We start from the raw sequence: 19,039 nt of genomic DNA on the forward strand, positions 1-19,039 counted from the left end.
CTTCTAAATTTATTTCGCAAATGTGAAAAGGTTGTAGGCCTAGGCATAGCTAATGTCGTTTAAAATGGGGGAATATATTTATTTGCCATTTAGGATAGGCCTAAACTTCACATTATATTGCATATTAAAATTCCTTCCACAAAGATAATTTGCAATCCAAGTCTACCTGGAATAGCAGTAACAACACTGGCCATCGATAATCTGAAGAAATGCTGATGCCCAGCTGGATAACACACAATTTGCTGGCTGCCATGCACACTGCCGTTGTGTTGTCAGCTAACACCCTCTAGCGCCGGGCGCCCTGCACAGATGCCGTCTTTCTCTCCACTCTGTCGTTAACGGGAGTTGTACGGTTGTCTGCTGCAGCAGTCAGTACATGCTGGCACAGAACGGGCTACAGAGGCACTACGCGTGCTCACACTGACCAACTGATACCGCGCCACTTGAAGTTCGGAACTTTCGGTCACGAACCACATCCTGGCGTCTTCTATTTCCCCCCATGAAGGAATCACGCATGCACTTGGATGAAACTAGGAAATAAGATAATGCAGCTGATGAGGAATATTTGATTAGATGTCTAATTCACTGTCAAAACAGTGAAATACAGTAGGCTCCGACGCTGAACCCAAAGTTTTCATGATCTAATATTTAGTCGTTGAGCATTGCTATGAATACTGTGAGCCTACATTTAGTCTTGATGTTAGTTTCTGCCGCGGTGTGAACTTCACCAACCTTCCTCAGCTCTCCGCCGGGTCATGCGACGGGTTTCTTCCAGTACAGCCGTCTGTCAGCGCTTTCCAGCGGGGACTGGATGTGAGGAGGGTCTGGGGAGAGGAAAGACGCTTCGCTTGGAATCTAAAGGCACTTTGTGACCAGATTTCTTCTCTTGGATAGTCTCCTGCTCGGCGCGGTGCTGGGCAGCCTGTGGATGGTACAGCAATGACATTAGGAGAAAAACTCTGCCTCGTTTTCCTCTTTCTGCAGATTGTCTTCACTCCTTCCAGCCACGGCAATCAAGGTGAGAGATTTTATCTGCGCCTGACTTTGGAGAACACTTAAAAGTTTAATATTATCCTTAATTACTTGACATATTTATTTATCGGATAAAAGCTGTCACACTTGTGAAACGTGTGTCGCAGATGCTTTCCTCATTCCACCCGCGCCAAAATGTAGCCAGAACACAGTAGCCTAAATCAAAGATTACAGATGATCAATAGCCTATATACAATTAATGTCAGCCTACATTAGGCACGGTCAATACATAAGTCCGTAGCCCTACATTCTTCATCGAGACCAGCACGCGTGTTTTCCCAAAATGCGTGTCTGCGTTTATAATAGCTTGAAAATAGCACGCAGTTTGATTTTGAATCAATGAACTGACGACTAATCAACCGTTCATCTTGTGTTGGAAAAAGACTGGGAGGACCACAACCTAACCGTAAATAACGCACAGAGCCCTTTTGTTCTGCGCAACGGACGCAGACAGGACGGTGAGAAGTTGATAACCTGGGGTGGCAAATCAGTTAGGCTGCTTATCTACGTCCGTCAATTACAAGAACAACACATGGTTTCACATGCGATTACATTACATTTACATTTAAGTCATTTAGCAGACGCTCTTATCCAGAGCGACTTACAAATTGGTGCATTCACCTTATGACATCCAGTGGAGCAGCCACTTTACAATAGTGCATCTAAATCTTTTAAGGGGGTGGTGAGAAGGATTACTTTATCCTATCCTAGGTATTCCTTAAAGAGGTGGGGTTTCAGGTGTCTCCGGAAGGTGGTGATTGACTCCGCTGTCCTGGCGTTGTGAGGGAGTTTGTTCCACCATTGGGGGGCCAGAGCAGCGAACAGTTTTGACTGGGATGAGCGGGAACTGTACTTCCTCAGTGGTAGGGAGGCGAGCAGGCCAGAGGTGGATGAACGCAGTGCCCTTGTTTGGGTGTAGGGCCTGATCAGAGCCTGGAGGTACTGAGGTGCCGTTCCCCTCACAGCTCCGTAGGCAAGCACCATGGTCGATTCACAAATTGACAATACTTATCCAGTCAAAAATAAGCCCAGTTATTTGTAAAAGCAGTGGCTATGATTTAATTTAGTAGAGACTAAGGTTAAACATTTATTTGAGGCCATACTATACCTTGAAACTATACAGATTCCTTGGTCCAGGCAGATTGATTGTCTCAGGTGAATTGAGCCCTCAGCAGGCTTTTGGATCCCATTACTGTTCCATTCTGCTACACTGACCTGCTGCATTACTGCAAACCCAATATGAATCACACCATATAATGAAATCACCCTTTGGTTGCCTTTAGAGGTGAATCTATTTACTTTCTCTGTTGATATGATGTTGTCTTTGTCTCTGCTCAGCTGCTGAATGTGGTTATAGAAGCTCAGGTGTGTGTGTGTGTGTGTGTGTGTGTGTGTGTGCGCTATCCCTCAGGTTTAAAATAGTCCTATTGATTCCACAGGGACACAGGGATGTGGCCCCTAGGTTATATGTTATTGTTCTCCCAGTTCAATAAAAGGGAAACTACTCCCTTTTCACCCAGGCAGGTGCTACATAAAAGCCCCAGTGTGTGTTTCTGCTGCTGTCACAGATTGAATGATGATTGAGTTGATGAGTGGTGTGTCAGCTTTCCAGTCAGCCCTATGGTGTCTCTCACATTGACTTCTGGGTGTTGTATTAGGATGCATCCAGCATCTGTTGGTGCTCCTGAAACCATTTCTATGCACTGTGTGGGGGTGGGTGTGCCTGTGTGGGTGGGTGTTTGGGTGTGCCTGAGTGGGGCTGTTTGGGTGTGCCTGAGTGGGGCTGTGTGTGTGGGTGTTTGGGTGTGCCTGAGTGGGGCTGTGTGTGCCTGAGTGGGGCTGTGTGGGTGGATGTTTGGGTGTGCCTGAGTGGGGCTGTTTGGGTGTGCCTGAGTGGGGCTGTGTGTGTGTGTGTGGGTAGGTGTTTGAGTGTGCCTGAGTGTATTTATGGCATCCAGATGGATGTGTGTTTCTCACCTGTTGTAGTTGGATTAGAGGCCTTAAGACATGTCACACTTCATCAGAATACAGTTCTACAATGTTGTTTTTACTCTGCTAGACAAACGGCATTATGCTTTTAAAACCCATGTGTCAAATGTTGTATATTGCTTTGAACCGGGTGAAGCCGAGCGCCGTAGATTGGGGATTTCACAGGCAGAATTGGGCTTGATGTCAGCTGAGAGGAGAACAATGAAAACCAATCAGTGTCCTCCTCCCTGGCTGGGAGAAGCTGAATGCAGCATGTCAGACAATCCCCCACACCAACACTGGTGTTCTGCGGGGATGTAAAGAGTTATCTTTGTTTTAACAGCTAGGCTGCCAAAAAACCAATACAGCGCCAGCAAAACTCCCACTGAAAGAACAATAACAGTGAGTACTGTATAGAGATCTGAAACTTGGCAGTGTTTGTGTAGTAGGGCTTAGTTAATAAGGATTGGCTAAATTAAATAAATTGCAGAGATTCTGAGAATAATTTCAGTCCACTGTTGTGCTATTGTTGTACAATGTCCCCAAACTAAAGTGTTGATCCTTTTAAATGAGGCAGGAGATTCCATGGTTCACTGGCTTCTGCTATGCTGCTGGGCCCAGACACCCATCCAATCTCTCATTAAAACAAGACAAATATCCCCACAAGGACATTTAATTCCCATTTGATCTGATCTTATTTGAGCAGTTTGTCTCCATAAGGACAGGTCTCCATCCCAAACTACTAAACCCCATCCTTGATAAAGTTGTGTTGTCAGTGCATTCATCAACGTATGTCTCAGTGGCGCCACCTGCAGCTGGCACTGCATGGAATCAAGGCGGGAGATGGAAAACTAACTTAACATTGTCCGAAATATTGACCTAAATGGTAATGTTTGGATAGGGTATACCATAAACGGGTCTCAGATCTGTGATTAGGGTCGAGGAGTGATATGTGGTCTGGTAGTGAATGGGTAGATGGTCTGTTGATGGCTTCTCCTCTGTTTGACACATACTGTACATTCCTCTTGTTCTAACACTAGACCATCCAACCCTGATGTGTCAGTGAACGGCCCTCTAATGAAAGGTTGCTACAAGTCTCTTTGTCCTGCCTGTGTCAAGCCTGTCGTGTAACTGTCATTCAGGGTCAAACCGTGTTATGAAGCCTCTGCATTCTGCACACAACCTTTCTATTCTGGACCAATCTCAACTGTAACTGTCCCTCACAGTGATGCTTCATCTGCTACTCTGTGGTAAATTCTAATTAAAAGACCTTAACGTATCTCATGGTGCTAATATCTGATCTAATTAGCTTCTACTTCTGACTTGCTTGGCCACAGTTGTGACATTAAGATGTTAAATAGTTCTCTGATTTATCTTGAAGGAGTAGGAGCAAAGTGGCTCCCGACCTCTCAGCTTATCTGTACTGTATATACTCCAGTTAGCTGTAGATACTCCTGTTAGCCTGTCTGTGTTGTAGATACTCCTGTTAGCTGTAGATACTCCTGTCAGCTGTAGATACTCCTGTTAGCCTGTCTGTGTTGTAGATATTCCTGTTAGCTGTAGATACTCCTGTTAGCTGTAGATACTCCTGTCAGCTGTAGATACTCCTGTCTGTGCTGTAGATACTCCTGTCAGCTGTAGATACTCCTGTCAGCTGTAGATACTCCTGTCTGTGCTGTAGATACTCCTGTTAGCTGTAGATACTCCTGTCAGCTGTAGATACTCCTGTCAGCTGTAGATACTCCTGTCAGCTGTAGATACTCCTGTCAGCTGTAGATACTCCTGTCTGTGCTGTAGATACTCCTGTCAGCTGTAGATACTCCTGTCAGCTGTAGATACTCCTGTCAGCTGTAGATACTCCTGTCAGCTGTAGATACTCCTGTCAGCTGTAGATACTCCTGTCTGTGCTGTAGATACTCCTGTCTGTGCTGTAGATACTCCTGTCAGCTGTAGATACTCCTGTCAGCTGTCTGTGCTGTAGATACTCCCGTCAGCTGTAGATACTCCTGTCAGCTGTAGATACTCCTGTCTGTGCTGTAGATACTCCTGTCTGTGCTGTAGATACTCCTGTCAGCTGTAGATACTCCTGTCAGCTGTAGATACTCCTGTTAGCTGTAGATACTCCTGTCTGTGCTGTAGATACTCCTGTCAGCTGTAGATACTCCTGTCAGCTGTAGATACTCCTGTCAGCTGTAGATACTCCTGTCAGCTGTAGATGCTCCTGTCTGTGCTGTAGATACTCCTGTCAGCTGTAGATACTCCTGTCAGCTGTAGATACTCCTGTCAGCTGTAGATACTCCTGTCTGTGCTGTAGATACTCCTGTCTGTGCTGTAGATACTCCCGTCAGCTGTAGATACTCCCGTCAGCTGTAGATACTCCCGTCAGCTGTAGATACTCCCGTCAGCTGTAGATACTCCCGTCAGCTGTAGATACTCCCGTCAGCTTGTCTGTGCTGTAGATACTCCCGTCAGCTGTAGATACTCCCGTCAGCTTGTCTGTGCTGTAGATACTCCCGTCAGCTGTAGATACTCCTGTCAGCTGTAGATACTCCCGTCAGCTGTAGATACTCCTGTCAGCTGTAGATACTCCCGTCAGCTGTAAATACTCCCGTCAGCTGTAGATACTCCCGTCAGCTTGTCTGTGCTGTAGATACTCCCGTCAGCTGTAGATACTCCCGTCAGCTGTAGATACTCCCGTCAGCTTGTCTGTGCTGTAGATACTCCCGTCAGCTGTAGATACTCCCGTCAGCTTGTCTGTGCTGTAGATACTCCCGTCAGCTGTAGATACTCCCGTCAGCTTGTCTGTGCTGTAGATACTCCCGTCAGCTGTAGATACTCCCGTCAGCTGTAGATACTACTGTCAGCTTGTCTGTGCTGTAGATACTCCCGTCAGCTGTAGATACTCCCGTCAGCTTGTCTGTGCTGTAGATACTCCCGTCAGCTGTAGATACTCCCGTCAGCTGTAGATACTCCCGTCAGCTGTATATACTCCCGTCAGCTGTAGATACTCCCGTCAGCTTGTCTGTGCTGTAGATACTCCTGTCAGCTTGTCCGTGCTGTAGATACTCCCGTCAGCTTGTCTGTGCTGTAGATACTCCTGTCAGCTTGTCTGTGCTGTAGATACTCCCGTCAGCTTGTCTGTGCTATAGATACTCCCGTCAGCTTGTCTGTGCTGTAGATACTCCCGTCAGCTGTAGATACTCCCGTCAGCTTGTCTGTGCTATAGATACTCCCGTCAGCTGTAGATACTCCCGTCAGCTGTAGATACTCCCGTCAGCTTGTCTGTGCTGTAGATACTCCCGTCAGCTTGTCTGTGCTGTTGATACTCCCGTCAGCTTGTCTGTGCTGTTGATACTCCTGTCAGCTTGTCTGTGCTGTTGATACTCCCGTCAGCTTGTCTGTGCTGTAGATACTCCCGTCAGCTTGCCTGTGCTGTAGATACTCCCGTCAGCTTGTCTGTGCTGTAGATACTCCCGTCAGCTTGTCTGTGCTGTTGATACTCCCGTCAGCTTGTCTGTGCTATAGATACTCCCGTCAGCTTGTCTGTGCTATAGATACTCCCGTCAGCTTGTCTGTGCTATAGATACTCCCGTCAGCTTGTCTGTGCTATAGATACTCCCGTCAGCTTGTCTGTGCTATAGATACTCCCGTCAGCTTGTCTGTGCTATAGATACTCCCGTCAGCTGTAGATACTCCCGTCAGCTGTAGATACTCCCGTCAGCTGTTGATACTCCCGTCAGCTTGTCTGTGCTGTAGATACTCCCGTCAGCTTGTCTGTGCTGTAGATACTCCCGTCAGCTGTAGATACTCCCGTCAGCTGTAGATACTCCCGTCAGCTTGTCTGTGCTGTAGATACTCCCGTCAGCTGTAGATACTCCCGTCAGCTGTAGATACTCCCGTCAGCTGTAGATACTCCCGTCAGCTGTAAATACTCCCGTCAGCTGTAGATACTCCCGTCAGCTGTAGATACTCCCGTCAGCTTGTCTGTGCTGTTGATACTCCCGTCAGCTTGTCTGTGCTATAGATACTCCCGTTAGCTTGTCTGTGCTATAGATACTCCCGTCAGCTTGTCTGTGCTATAGATACTCCCGTCAGCTTGTCTGTGCTATAGATACTCCCGTCAGCTTGTCTGTGCTATAGATACTCCCGTCAGCTTGTCTTTGCTGTTGATACTCCCGTCAGCTGTAGATACTCCCGTCAGCTTGTCTGTGCTATAGATACTCCCGTCAGCTTGTCTGTGCTATAGATACTCCTGTCAGCTTGTCTGTGCTGTTGATACTCCCGTCAGCTTGTCTGTGCTGTAGATACTCCTGTCAGCTTGTCTGTGCTGTAGATACTCCTGTCAGCTTGTCTGTGCTGTAGATACTCCTGTCAGCTGTAGATACTCCCGTCAGCTGTAGATACTCCCGTCAGCTTGTCTGTGCTGTAGATACTCCCGTCAGCTTGTCTGTGCTGTAGATACTCGCGTCAGCTTGTCTGTGCTGTAGATACTCCCGTCAGCTTGTCTGTGCTGTAGATACTCCTGTCAGCTTGTCTGTGCTGTAGATACTCCCGTCAGCTGTAGATACTCCTGTCAGCTGTTGATACTCCCGTCAGCTTCTCTGTGCTGTAGATACTCCCGTCAGCTGTAGATACTCCCGTCAGCTTCTCTGTGCTGTAGATACTCCCGTCAGCTGTAGATACTCCCGTCAGCTTGTCTGTGCTGTAGATACTCCCGTCAGCTGTAGATACTCCCGTCAGCTGTAGATACTCCTGTCAGCTGTTGATACTCCCGTCAGCTTCTCTGTGCTGTAGATACTCCCGTCAGCTATAGATACTCCTGTCAGCTTGTCTGTGCTGTAGATACTGCCGTCAGCTGTAGATACTCCCGTCAGCTATAGATACTCCTGTCAGCTTGTCTGTGCTGTAGATACTGCCGTCAGCTGTAGATACTCCCGTCAGCTGTAGATACTCCTGTCAGCTTCTCTGTGCTGTAGATACTCCCGTCAGCTGTAGATACTCCCGTCAGCTATAGATACTCCTGTCAGCTTGTCTGTGCTGTAGATACTCCCGTCAGCTGTAGATACTCCCGTCAGCTGTTGATACTCCCGTCAGCTGTAGATACTCCCGTCAGCTGTTGATACTCCCGTCAGCTTGTCTGTGCTATAGATACTCCTGTCAGCTTGTCTGTGCTGTTGATACTCCCGTCAGCTTGTCTGTGCTGTAGATACTCCTGTCAGCTTGTCTGTGCTGTAGATACTCCTGTCAGCTTGTCTGTGCTGTAGATACTCCTGTCAGCTGTAGATACTCCCGTCAGCTGTAGATACTCCCGTCAGCTTGTCTGTGCTGTAGATACTCCCGTCAGCTTGTCTGTGCTGTAGATACTCCGTCAGCTTGTCTGTGCTGTAGATACTCCCGTCAGCTTGTCTGTGCTGTAGATACTCCTGTCAGCTTGTCTGTGCTGTAGATACTCCCGTCAGCTGTAGATACTCCCGTCAGCTTGTCTGTGCTGTAGATACTCCCGTCAGCTGTAGATACTCCCGTCAGCTGTAGATACTCCTGTCAGCTGTTGATACTCCCGTCAGCTTCTCTGTGCTGTAGATACTCCCGTCAGCTATAGATACTCCTGTCAGCTTGTCTGTGCTGTAGATACTGCCGTCAGCTGTAGATACTCCCGTCAGCTATAGATACTCCTGTCAGCTTGTCTGTGCTGTAGATACTGCCGTCAGCTGTAGATACTCCCGTCAGCTGTAGATACTCCTGTCAGCTTCTCTGTGCTGTAGATACTCCCGTCAGCTGTAGATACTCCCGTCAGCTATAGATACTCCTGTCAGCTTGTCTGTGCTGTAGATACTCCCGTCAGCTGTAGATACTCCCGTCAGCTGTTGATACTCCCGTCAGCTGTAGATACTCCCGTCAGCTGTTGATACTCCCGTCAGCTTGTCTGTGCTGTAGATACTGCCGTCAGCTGTAAATACTCCCGTCAGCTGTAGATACTCCCGTCAGCTGTAGATACTCCCGTCAGCTGTAGATACTCCCGTCAGCTGTTGATACTCCCGTCAGCTGTTGATACTCCCGTCAGCTTGTCTGTGCTGTAGATACTCCCGTCAGCTGTAGATACTCCCGTCAGCTGTTGGTACTCCCGTCAGCTGTAGATACTCCCGTCAGCTGTTGATACTCCCGTCAGCTTGTCTGTGCTGTAGATACTCCCGTCAGCTGTAGATACTCCCGTCAGCTGTAGATACTCCCGTCAGCTGTAGATACTCCCGTCAGCTGTTGATACTCCCGTCAGCTGTAGATACTCCCGTCAGCTGTTGATACTCCCGTCAGCTGTTGATACTCCCGTCAGCTTGTCTGTGCTGTAGATACTCCCGTCAGCTGTAGATACTCCCGTCAGCTGTTGGTACTCCCGTCAGCTGTAGATACTCCCGTCAGCTGTTGATACTCCCGTCAGCTTGTCTGTGCTGTAGATACTCCCGTCAGCTGTAGATACTCCCGTCAGCTGTAGATACTCCCGTCAGCTGTAGATACTCCCGTCAGCTGTTGATACTCCCGTCAGCTGTAGATACTCCGTCAGCTGTTGATTCTCCTGTCAGCTTGTCTGTGCTGTAGATACTCCTGTCAGCTTGTCTGTGCTGTAGATACTCCTGTCAGCTTGTCTGTGCTGTAGATACTCCTGTCAGCTTGTCTGTGCTGTAGATACTCCTGTCAGCTTGTCTGTGCTGTAGATACTCCTGTCAGCTTGTCTGTGCTGTAGATACTCCTCTCAGTTTGTCTGTGCTGTAGATACTCCTGCCAGCTTGTCTGTGCTGTAGTTACTCCTGTCAGCTGTAGATACTCCTGTCAGCTGTTGATACTCCCGTCAGCTTCTCTGTGCTGTAGATACTCCCGTCAGCTGTAGATACTCCCGTCAGCTATAGATACTCCTGTCAGCTTGTCTGTGCTGTAGATACTGCCGTCAGCTGTAGATACTCCCGTCAGCTTGTCTGTGCTGTAGATACTCCCGTCAGCTGTAGATACTCCCGTCAGCTATAGATACTCCTGTCAGCTTGTCTGTGCTGTAGATACTCCCGTCAGCTGTAGATACTCCCGTCAGCTGTAGATACTCCCGTCAGCTGTAGATACTCCCGTCAGCTGTTGATACTCCCGTCAGCTTGTCTGTGCTGTAGATTCTGCCGTCAGCTGTTGATACTCCCGTCAGCTTGTCTGTGCTGTAGATACTGCCGTCAGCTGTAGATACTCCCGTCAGCTGTAGATACTCCCGTCAGCTGTAGATACTGTTGATACTCCGATTGATACTCCTGTCAGCTTGTCTGTGCTGTAGATACTCCCGTCAGCTTGTCTGTGCTGTAGATACTCCTGTCAGCTTGTCTGTGCTGTAGATACTCCTGTCAGCTTGTCTGTGCTGTAGATACTCCTGTCAGCTTGTCTGTGCTGTAGATACTCCTGTCAGCTTGTCTGTGCTGTAGATACTCCTGTCAGCTTGTCTGTGCTGTAGATACTCCTGTCAGCTTGTCTGTGCTGTAGATACTCCTGTCAGCTGTTGATACTCCCGTCAGCTTGTCTGTGCTGTAGATACTCCTGTCAGCCTGTCTGTGCTGTAGATACTCCTGTCAGCTTGTCTGTGCTGTAGATACTCCTGTCAGCTTGTCTGTGCTGTAGATACTCCTGCCAGCTTGTCTGTGCTGTAGTTACTCCTGTCAGCTTGTCTGTGCTGTAGATACTCCCGTCAGCTGTAGATACTCCCGTCAGCTGTAGATACTCCCGTCAGCTGTAGATACTCCCGTCAGCTGTAGATACTTCTGTCAGCTTGTCTGTGCTGTAGATACTCCTGTCAGCTGTAGATACTCCTGTCAGTTTGTCTGTGCTGTAGATACTCCTGTCAGCTTGTCTGTGCTGTAGATACTCCTGTCAGCTTGTCTGTGCTGTAGATACTCCCGTCAGCTGTAGATACTCCCGTCAGCTGTTGATACTCCCGTCAGCTTGTCTGTGCTGTAGATACTCCTGTCTGTGCTGTAGATACTCCTGTCTGTGCTGTAGATACTCCTGTCTGTGCTGTAGATACTCCTGTCTGTGCTGTTGATTCTCCCGTCAGCTGTAGATACTCCCGTCAGCTGTAGATACTCCCGTCAGCTGTTGATACTCCCGTCAGCTGTTGATACTCCCGTCAGCTGTTGATACTCCCGTCAGCTGTTGATACTCCCGTCAGCTTGTCTGTGCTGTAGATACTCCCGTCAGCTGTTGATACTCCCGTCAGCTGTTGATTCTCCTGTCAGCTTGTCTGTGCTGTAGATACTCCTGTCAGCTGTAGATACTCCTGTCAGCTTGTCTGTGCTGTAGATACTCCTGTCAGCTTGTCTGTGCTGTAGATACTCCCGTCAGCTGTTGATACTCCCGTCAGCTTGTCTGTGCTGTAGATACTCCCGTCAGCTTGTCTGTGCTGTAGATACTCCTGTCAGCTTGTCTGTGCTGTAGATACTCCTGTCAGCTTGTCTGTGCTTTAGATACTCCTGTCAGCTTGTCTGTGCTGTAGATACTCCCGTCAGCTTGTCTGTGCTGTAGATACTCCCGTCAGCTTGTCTGTGCTGTAGATACTCCTGTCAGCTTGTCTGTGCTGTAGATACTCCCGTCAGCTGTTGATACTCCCGTCAGCTTGTCTGTGCTGTAGATACTCCTGTCAGCTTGTCTGTGCTGTAGATACTCCCGTCAGCTGTAGATACTCCCGTCAGCTTGTCTGTGCTGTAGATACTCCCGTCAGCTTGTCTGTGCTGTAGATACTCCCGTCAGCTGTTGATACTCCCGTCAGCTTGTCTGTGCTGTTGATACTCCCGTCAGCTTGTCTGTGCTGTAGATACTCCCGTCAGCTGTTGATACTCCCGTCAGCTTGTCTGTGCTGTTGATACTCCCGTCAGCTTGTCTGTGCTGTTGATACTCCCGTCAGCTTGTCTGTGCTGTAGATACTCCTGTCAGCTTGTCTGTGCTGTTGATACTCCCGTCAGCTTGTCTGTGCTGTAGATACTCCTGTCAGCTTGTCTGTGCTGTTGATACTCCTGTCAGCTTGTCTGTGCTGTTGATACTCCTGTCAGCTTGTCTGTGCTGTAGATACTCCCGTCAGCTTGTCTGTGCTGTAGATACTCCTGTCAGCCTGTCTGTGCTGTAGATACTCCCGTCAGCTTGTCTGTGCTGTAGATACTCCTGTCAGCCTGTCTGTGCTGTAGATACTCCTGTCAGCTTGTCTGTGCTGTAGATACTCCTGTCAGCTTGTCTGTGCTGTAGATACTCCTGTCAGCTGTTGATACTCCCGTCAGCTTGTCTGTGCTGTAGATACTCCTGTCAGCCTGTCTGTGCTGTAGATACTCCTGTCAGCTTGTCTGTGCTGTAGATACTCCCGTCAGCTTGTCTGTGCTGTAGATACTCCCGTCAGCTTGTCTGTGCTGTAGATACTCCTCTCAGTTTGTCTGTGCTGTAGATACTCCTGCCAGCTTGTCTGTGCTGTAGTTACTCCTGTCAGCTTGTCTGTGCTGTAGATACTCCCGTCAGCTGTAGATACTCCCGTCAGCTGTAGATACTCCCGTCAGCTGTAGATACTCCCGTCAGCTGTAGATACTTCTGTCAGCTTGTCTGTGCTGTAGATACTCCTGTCAGCTGTAGATACTCCTGTCAGTTTGTCTGTGCTGTAGATACTCCTGTCAGCTTGTCTGTGCTGTAGATACTCCTGTCAGCTTGTCTGTGCTGTAGATACTCCTGTCAGCTTGTCTGTGCTGTAGATACTCCCGTCAGCTGTAGATACTCCCGTCAGCTGTTGATACTCCCGTCAGCTTGTCTGTGCTGTAGATACTCCTGTCTGTGCTGTAGATACTCCTGTCTGTGCTGTAGATACTCCTGTCTGTGCTGTTGATACTCCCGTCAGCTGTAGATACTCCCGTCAGCTGTAGATACTCCCGTCAGCTGTGATACTCCCGTGCTGTTGATACTCCCGTCAGCTGTTGATACTCCCGTCAGCTTGTCTGTGCTGTAGATACTCCCGTCAGCTGTTGATACTCCCGTCAGCTGTTGATTCTCCTGTCAGCTTGTCTGTGCTGTAGATACTCCTGTCAGCTGTAGATACTCCTGTCAGCTTGTCTGTGCTGTAGATACTCCCGTCAGCTGTTGATACTCCCGTCAGCTTGTCTGTGCTGTAGATACTCCCGTCAGCTTGTCTGTGCTGTAGATACTCCTGTCAGCTTGTCTGTGCTGTAGATACTCCTGTCAGCTTGTCTGTGCTTTAGATACTCCTGTCAGCTTGTCTGTGCTGTAGATACTCCCGTCAGCTTGTCTGTGCTGTAGATACTCCCGTCAGCTTGTCTGTGCTGTAGATACTCCTGTCAGCTTGTCTGTGCTGTAGATACTCCCGTCAGCTGTTGATACTCCCGTCAGCTTGTCTGTGCTGTAGATACTCCTGTCAGCTTGTCTGTGCTGTAGATACTCCCGTCAGCTGTAGATACTCCCGTCAGCTTGTCTGTGCTGTAGATACTCCCGTCAGCTTGTCTGTGCTGTAGATACTCCCGTCAGCTGTTGATACTCCCGTCAGCTTGTCTGTGCTGTTGATACTCCCGTCAGCTTGTCTGTGCTGTTGATACTCCTGTCAGCTTGTCTGTGCTGTAGATACTCCTGTCAGCTTGTCTGTGCTGTTGATACTCCCGTCAGCTTGTCTGTGCTGTAGATACTCCTGTCAGCTTGTCTGTGCTGTTGATACTCCTGTCAGCTTGTCTGTGCTGTTGATACTCCTGTCAGCTTGTCTGTGCTGTAGATACTCCTGTCAGCTTGTCTGTGCTGTAGATACTCCTGTCAGCCTGTCTGTGCTGTAGATACTCCCGTCAGCTTGTCTGTGCTGTAGATACTCCTGTCAGCCTGTCTGTGCTGTAGATACTCCTGTCAGCTTGTCTGTGCTGTAGATACTCCTGTCAGCTTGTCTGTGCTGTAGATACTCCTGTCAGCTGTTGATACTCCCGTCAGCTTGTCTGTGCTGTAGATACTCCTGTCAGCCTGTCTGTGCTGTAGATACTCCTGTCAGCTTGTCTGTGCTGTAGATACTCCCGTCAGCTTGTCTGTGCTGTAGATACTCCCGTCAGCTTGTCTGTGCTGTAGATACTCCTCTCAGTTTGTCTGTGCTGTAGATACTCCTGCCAGCTTGTCTGTGCTGTAGTTACTCCTGTCAGCTTGTCTGTGCTGTAGATACTCCCGTCAGCTGTAGATACTCCCGTCAGCTGTAGATACTCCCGTCAGCTGTAGATACTTCTGTCAGCTTGTCTGTGCTGTAGATACTCCTGTCAGCTGTAGATACTCCTGTCAGTTTGTCTGTGCTGTAGATACTCCTGTCAGCTTGTCTGTGCTGTAGATACTCCTGTCAGCTTGTCTGTGCTGTAGATACTCCTGTCAGCTTGTCTGTGCTGTAGATACTCCCGTCAGCTGTAGATACTCCCGTCAGCTGTTGATACTCCCGTCAGCTTGTCTGTGCTGTAGATACTCCTGTCTGTGCTGTAGATACTCCTGTCTGTGCTGTAGATACTCCTGTCTGTGCTGTTGATACTCCCGTCAGCTGTAGATACTCCCGTCAGCTGTAGATACTCCCGTCAGCTGTTGATACTCCCGTCAGCTGTTGATACTCCCGTCAGCTGTTGATACTCCCGTCAGCTTGTCTGTGCTGTAGATACTCCCGTCAGCTGTTGATACTCCCGTCAGCTGTTGATTCTCCTGTCAGCTTGTCTGTGCTGTAGATACTCCTGTCAGCTGTAGATACTCCTGTCAGCTTGTCTGTGCTGTAGATACTCCTGTCAGCTGTTGATACTCCCGTCAGCTTGTCTGTGCTGTAGATACTCCTGTCAGCTTGTCTGTGCTGTAGATACTCCTGTCAGCTTGTCTGTGCTGTAGATACTCCTGTCAGCTTGTCTGTGCTTTAGATACTCCTGTCAGCTTGTCTGTGCTGTAGATACTCCCGTCAGCTTGTCTGTGCTGTAGATACTCCCGTCAGCTTGTCTGTGCTGTAGATACTCCTGTCAGCTTGTCTGTGCTGTAGATACTCCCGTCAGCTGTTGATACTCCCGTCAGCTTGTCTGTGCTGTAGATACTCCTGTCAGCTTGTCTGTGCTGTAGATACTCCCGTCAGCTGTAGATACTCCCGTCAGCTTGTCTGTGCTGTAGATACTCCCGTCAGCTTGTCTGTGCTGTAGATACTCCCGTCAGCTGTTGATACTCCCGTCAGCTTGTCTGTGCTGTTGATACTCCGTCAGCTTGTCTGTGCTGTAGATACTCCCGTCAGCTGTTGATACTCCCGTCAGCTTGTCTGTGCTGTTGATACTCCCGTCAGCTTGTCTGTGCTGTTGATACTCCCGTCAGCTTGTCTGTGCTGTAGATACTCCTGTCAGCTTGTCTGTGCTGTTGATACTCCCGTCAGCTTGTCTGTGCTGTAGATACTCCTGTCAGCTTGTCTGTGCTGTTGATACTCCTGTCAGCTTGTCTGTGCTGTTGATACTCCTGTCAGCTTGTCTGTGCTGTAGATACTCCCGTCAGCTTGTCTGTGCTGTAGATACTCCTGTCAGCCTGTCTGTGCTGTAGATACTCCCGTCAGCTTGTCTGTGCTGTAGATACTCCTGTCAGCCTGTCTGTGCTGTAGATACTCCTGTCAGCTTGTCTGTGCTGTAGATACTCCTGTCAGCTTGTCTGTGCTGTAGATACTCCTGTCAGCTGTTGATACTCCCGTCAGCTTGTCTGTGCTGTAGATACTCCTGTCAGCCTGTCTGTGCTGTAGATACTCCTGTCAGCTTGTCTGTGCTGTAGATACTCCCGTCAGCTTGTCTGTGCTGTAGATACTCCTGTCAGCTTGTCTGTGCTGTAGATACTCCTCTCAGCTTGTCTGTGCTGTAGATACTCCTGCAGCTTGTCTGTGCTGTAGTTACTCCTGTCAGCTTGTCTGTGCTGTAGATACTCCGTCAGCTGTAGATACTCCGTCAGCTGTAGATACTCCCGTCAGCTGTGATACTCCGTCAGCTGTAGATACTTCTGTCAGCTTGTCTGTGCTGTAGATACTCCTGTCAGCTGTAGATACTCCTGTCAGTTTGTCTGTGCTGTAGATACTCCTGTCAGCTTGTCTGTGCTGTAGATACTCCTGTCAGCTTGTCTGTGCTGTAGATACTCCCGTCAGCTGTAGATACTCCCGTCAGCTGTTGATACTCCCGTCAGCTTGTCTGTGCTGTAGATACTCCTGTCTGTGCTGTAGATACTCCTGTCTGTGCTGTAGATACTCCTGTCTGTGCTGTTGATACTCCCGTCAGCTGTAGATACTCCCGTCAGCTGTAGATACTCCCGTCAGCTGTTGATACTCCCGTCAGCTGTTGATACTCCCGTCAGCTGTTGATACTCCCGTCAGCTTGTCTGTGCTGTAGATACTCCCGTCAGCTGTTGATACTCCCGTCAGCTGTTGATTCTCCTGTCAGCTTGTCTGTGCTGTAGATACTCCTGTCAGCTGTAGATACTCCTGTCAGCTTGTCTGTGCTGTAGATACTCCTGTCAGCTTGTCTGTGCTGTAGATACTCCCGTCAGCTGTAGATACTCCCGTCAGCTTGTCTGTGCTGTAGATACTCCCGTCAGCTTGTCTGTGCTGTTGATACTCCCGTCAGCTTGTCTGTGCTGTTGATACTCCCGTCAGCTTGTCTGTGCTATAGATACTCCTGTCAGCTTGTCTGTGCTGTAGATACTCCCGTCAGCTTGTCTGTGCTGTTGATACTCCCGTCAGCTTGTCTGTGCTATAGATACTCCCGTCAGCTTGTCTGTGCTATAGATACTCCCGTCAGCTTGTCTGTGCTGTAGATACTCCTGTCAGCTTGTCTGTGCTGTAGATACTCCTGTCAGCTTGTCTGTGCTGTACATACTCCTGTCAGCTTGTCTGTGCTGTAGATACTCCTGTCAGCTTGTCTGTGCTGTAGATACTCCTGTCAGCTGTAGATACTCCTGTCAGCTTGTCTGTGCTGTAGATACTCCCGTCAGCTTGTCTGTGCTGTAGATACTCCTGTCAGCTTGTCTGTGCTGTAGATACTCCTGTCAGCTTGTCTGTGATGTAGATACTCCTGTCAGCTGTAGATACTCCTGTCAGCTTGTCTGTGCTGTAGATACTCCCGTCAGCTTGTCTGTGCTGTGGATACTCCTGTCAGTTTGTCTGTGCTGTAGATACTCCTGCCAGCTTGTCTGTGCTGTAGATGCTCCTGTCATCTTGTCTATGCTGTAGATACTCCCGTCAGCTGTAGATACTCCTGTCAGCTTGTCTGTGCTGTAGATACTCCCGTCAGCTTGTCTGTGCTGTAGATACTCCCGTCAGCTTGTCTGTGCTGTAGATACTCCTGTCAGCTTGTCTGTGCTGTAGATACTCCTGTCAGCTTGTCTGTGCTGTAGATACTCCTGTCAGCTTGTCTGTGCTGTAGATACTCCCGTCAGCTTGTCTGTGCTGTAGATACTCCCGTCAGCTTGTCTGTGCTGTAGATACTCCTGTCAGCTTGTCTGTGCTGTAGTTACTCCTGTCAGCTTGTCTGTGCTGTAGATACTCCTGTCAGCTTGTCTGTGCTGTAGATACTCCCGTCAGCTGTTGATACTCCCGTCAGCTTGTCTGTGCTGTAGATACTCCGGTCAGCTTGTCTGTGCTGTAGATACTCCCGTCAGCTGTAGATACTCCCGTCAGCTTGTCTGTGCTGTAGATACTCCCGTCAGCTTGTCTGTGCTGTAGATACTCCCGTCAGCTGTTGATACTCCCGTCAGCTTGTCTGTGCTGTTGATACTCCCGTCAGCTTGTCTGTGCTGTAGATACTCCCGTCAGCTGTTGATACTCCCGTCAGCTTGTCTGTGCTGTTGATACTCCCGTCAGCTTGTCTGTGCTGTTGATACTCCCGTCAGCTTGTCTGTGCTGTAGATACTCCTGTCAGCCTGTCTGTGCTGTTGATACTCCCGTCAGCTTGTCTGTGCTGTAGATACTCCTGTCAGCTTGTCTGTGCTGTAGATACTCCTGTCAGCTTGTCTGTGCTGTAGATACTCCTGTCAGCTTGTCTGTGCTGTAGATACTCCCGTCAGCTTGTCTGTGCTGTAGATACTCCCGTCAGCTTGTCTGATATACTCCCGTCAGCTTGTCTGTGCTGTAGATACTCCCGTCAGCTTGTCTGTGCTGTTGATACTCCCGTCAGCTTGTCTGTGCTATAGATACTCCTGTCAGCTTGTCTGTGCTGTAGATACTCCCGTCAGCTTGTCTGTGCTGTTGATACTCCCGTCAGCTTGTCTGTGCTATAGATACTCCCGTCAGCTTGTCTGTGCTATAGATACTCCCGTCAGCTGTAGATACTCCCGTCAGCTTGTCTGTGCTGTAGATACTCCCGTCAGCTTGTCTGTGCTGTAGATACTCCCGTCAGCTGTTGATACTCCCGTCAGCTTGTCTGTGCTGTTGATACTCCCGTCAGCTTGTCTGTGCTGTAGATACTCCCGTCAGCTGTTGATACTCCCGTCAGCTTGTCTGTGCTGTTGATACTCCCGTCAGCTTGTCTGTGCTGTTGATACTCCCGTCAGCTTGTCTGTGCTGTTGATACTCCCGTCAGCTTGTCTGTGCTGTAGATACTCCTGTCAGCTTGTCTGTGCTGTTGATACTCCCGTCAGCTTGTCTGTGCTGTAGATACTCCTGTCAGCTTGTCTGTGCTGTTGATACTCCTGTCAGCTTGTCTGTGCTGTTGATACTCCTGTCAGCTTGTCTGTGCTGTAGATACTCCCGTCAGCTTGTCTGTGCTGTAGATACTCCCGTCAGCTGTTGATACTCCCGTCAGCTTGTCTGTGCTGTAGATACTCCCGTCAGCTTGTCTGTGCTGTTGATACTCCCGTCAGCTTGTCTGTGCTATAGATACTCCTGTCAGCTTGTCTGTGCTGTAGATACTCCCGTCAGCTTGTCTGTGCTGTTGATACTCCCGTCAGCTTGTCTGTGCTATAGATACTCCCGTCAGCTTGTCTGTGCTATAGATACTCCCGTCAGCTTGTCTGTGCTGTAGATACTCCTGTC

At 49.0% G+C, this 19,039-nt stretch overlaps 1 protein-coding gene across 1 annotated transcript in view; it reads left to right on the plus strand.

The window, feature by feature from the left end:
- Positions 1–352: 352 nt before the first annotated feature.
- LOC115122544 (ephrin type-A receptor 6-like) overlaps positions 353–19,039 on the plus strand; it is a 156,972-nt gene continuing 138,285 nt past the window's right edge. Inside the window, exon 1 of the mRNA XM_065007396.1 lies at positions 353–1,018. Within this exon, the coding sequence (XP_064863468.1) occupies positions 940–1,018 (79 nt within the window). The 5' untranslated portion in view covers positions 353–939. The remainder of the gene's footprint in view (positions 1,019–19,039) is intronic.

Source organism: Oncorhynchus nerka, linkage group LG1 (genome assembly GCF_034236695.1).
Source record: "Oncorhynchus nerka isolate Pitt River linkage group LG1, Oner_Uvic_2.0, whole genome shotgun sequence".
NCBI lineage: Eukaryota > Metazoa > Chordata > Actinopteri > Salmoniformes > Salmonidae > Oncorhynchus > Oncorhynchus nerka.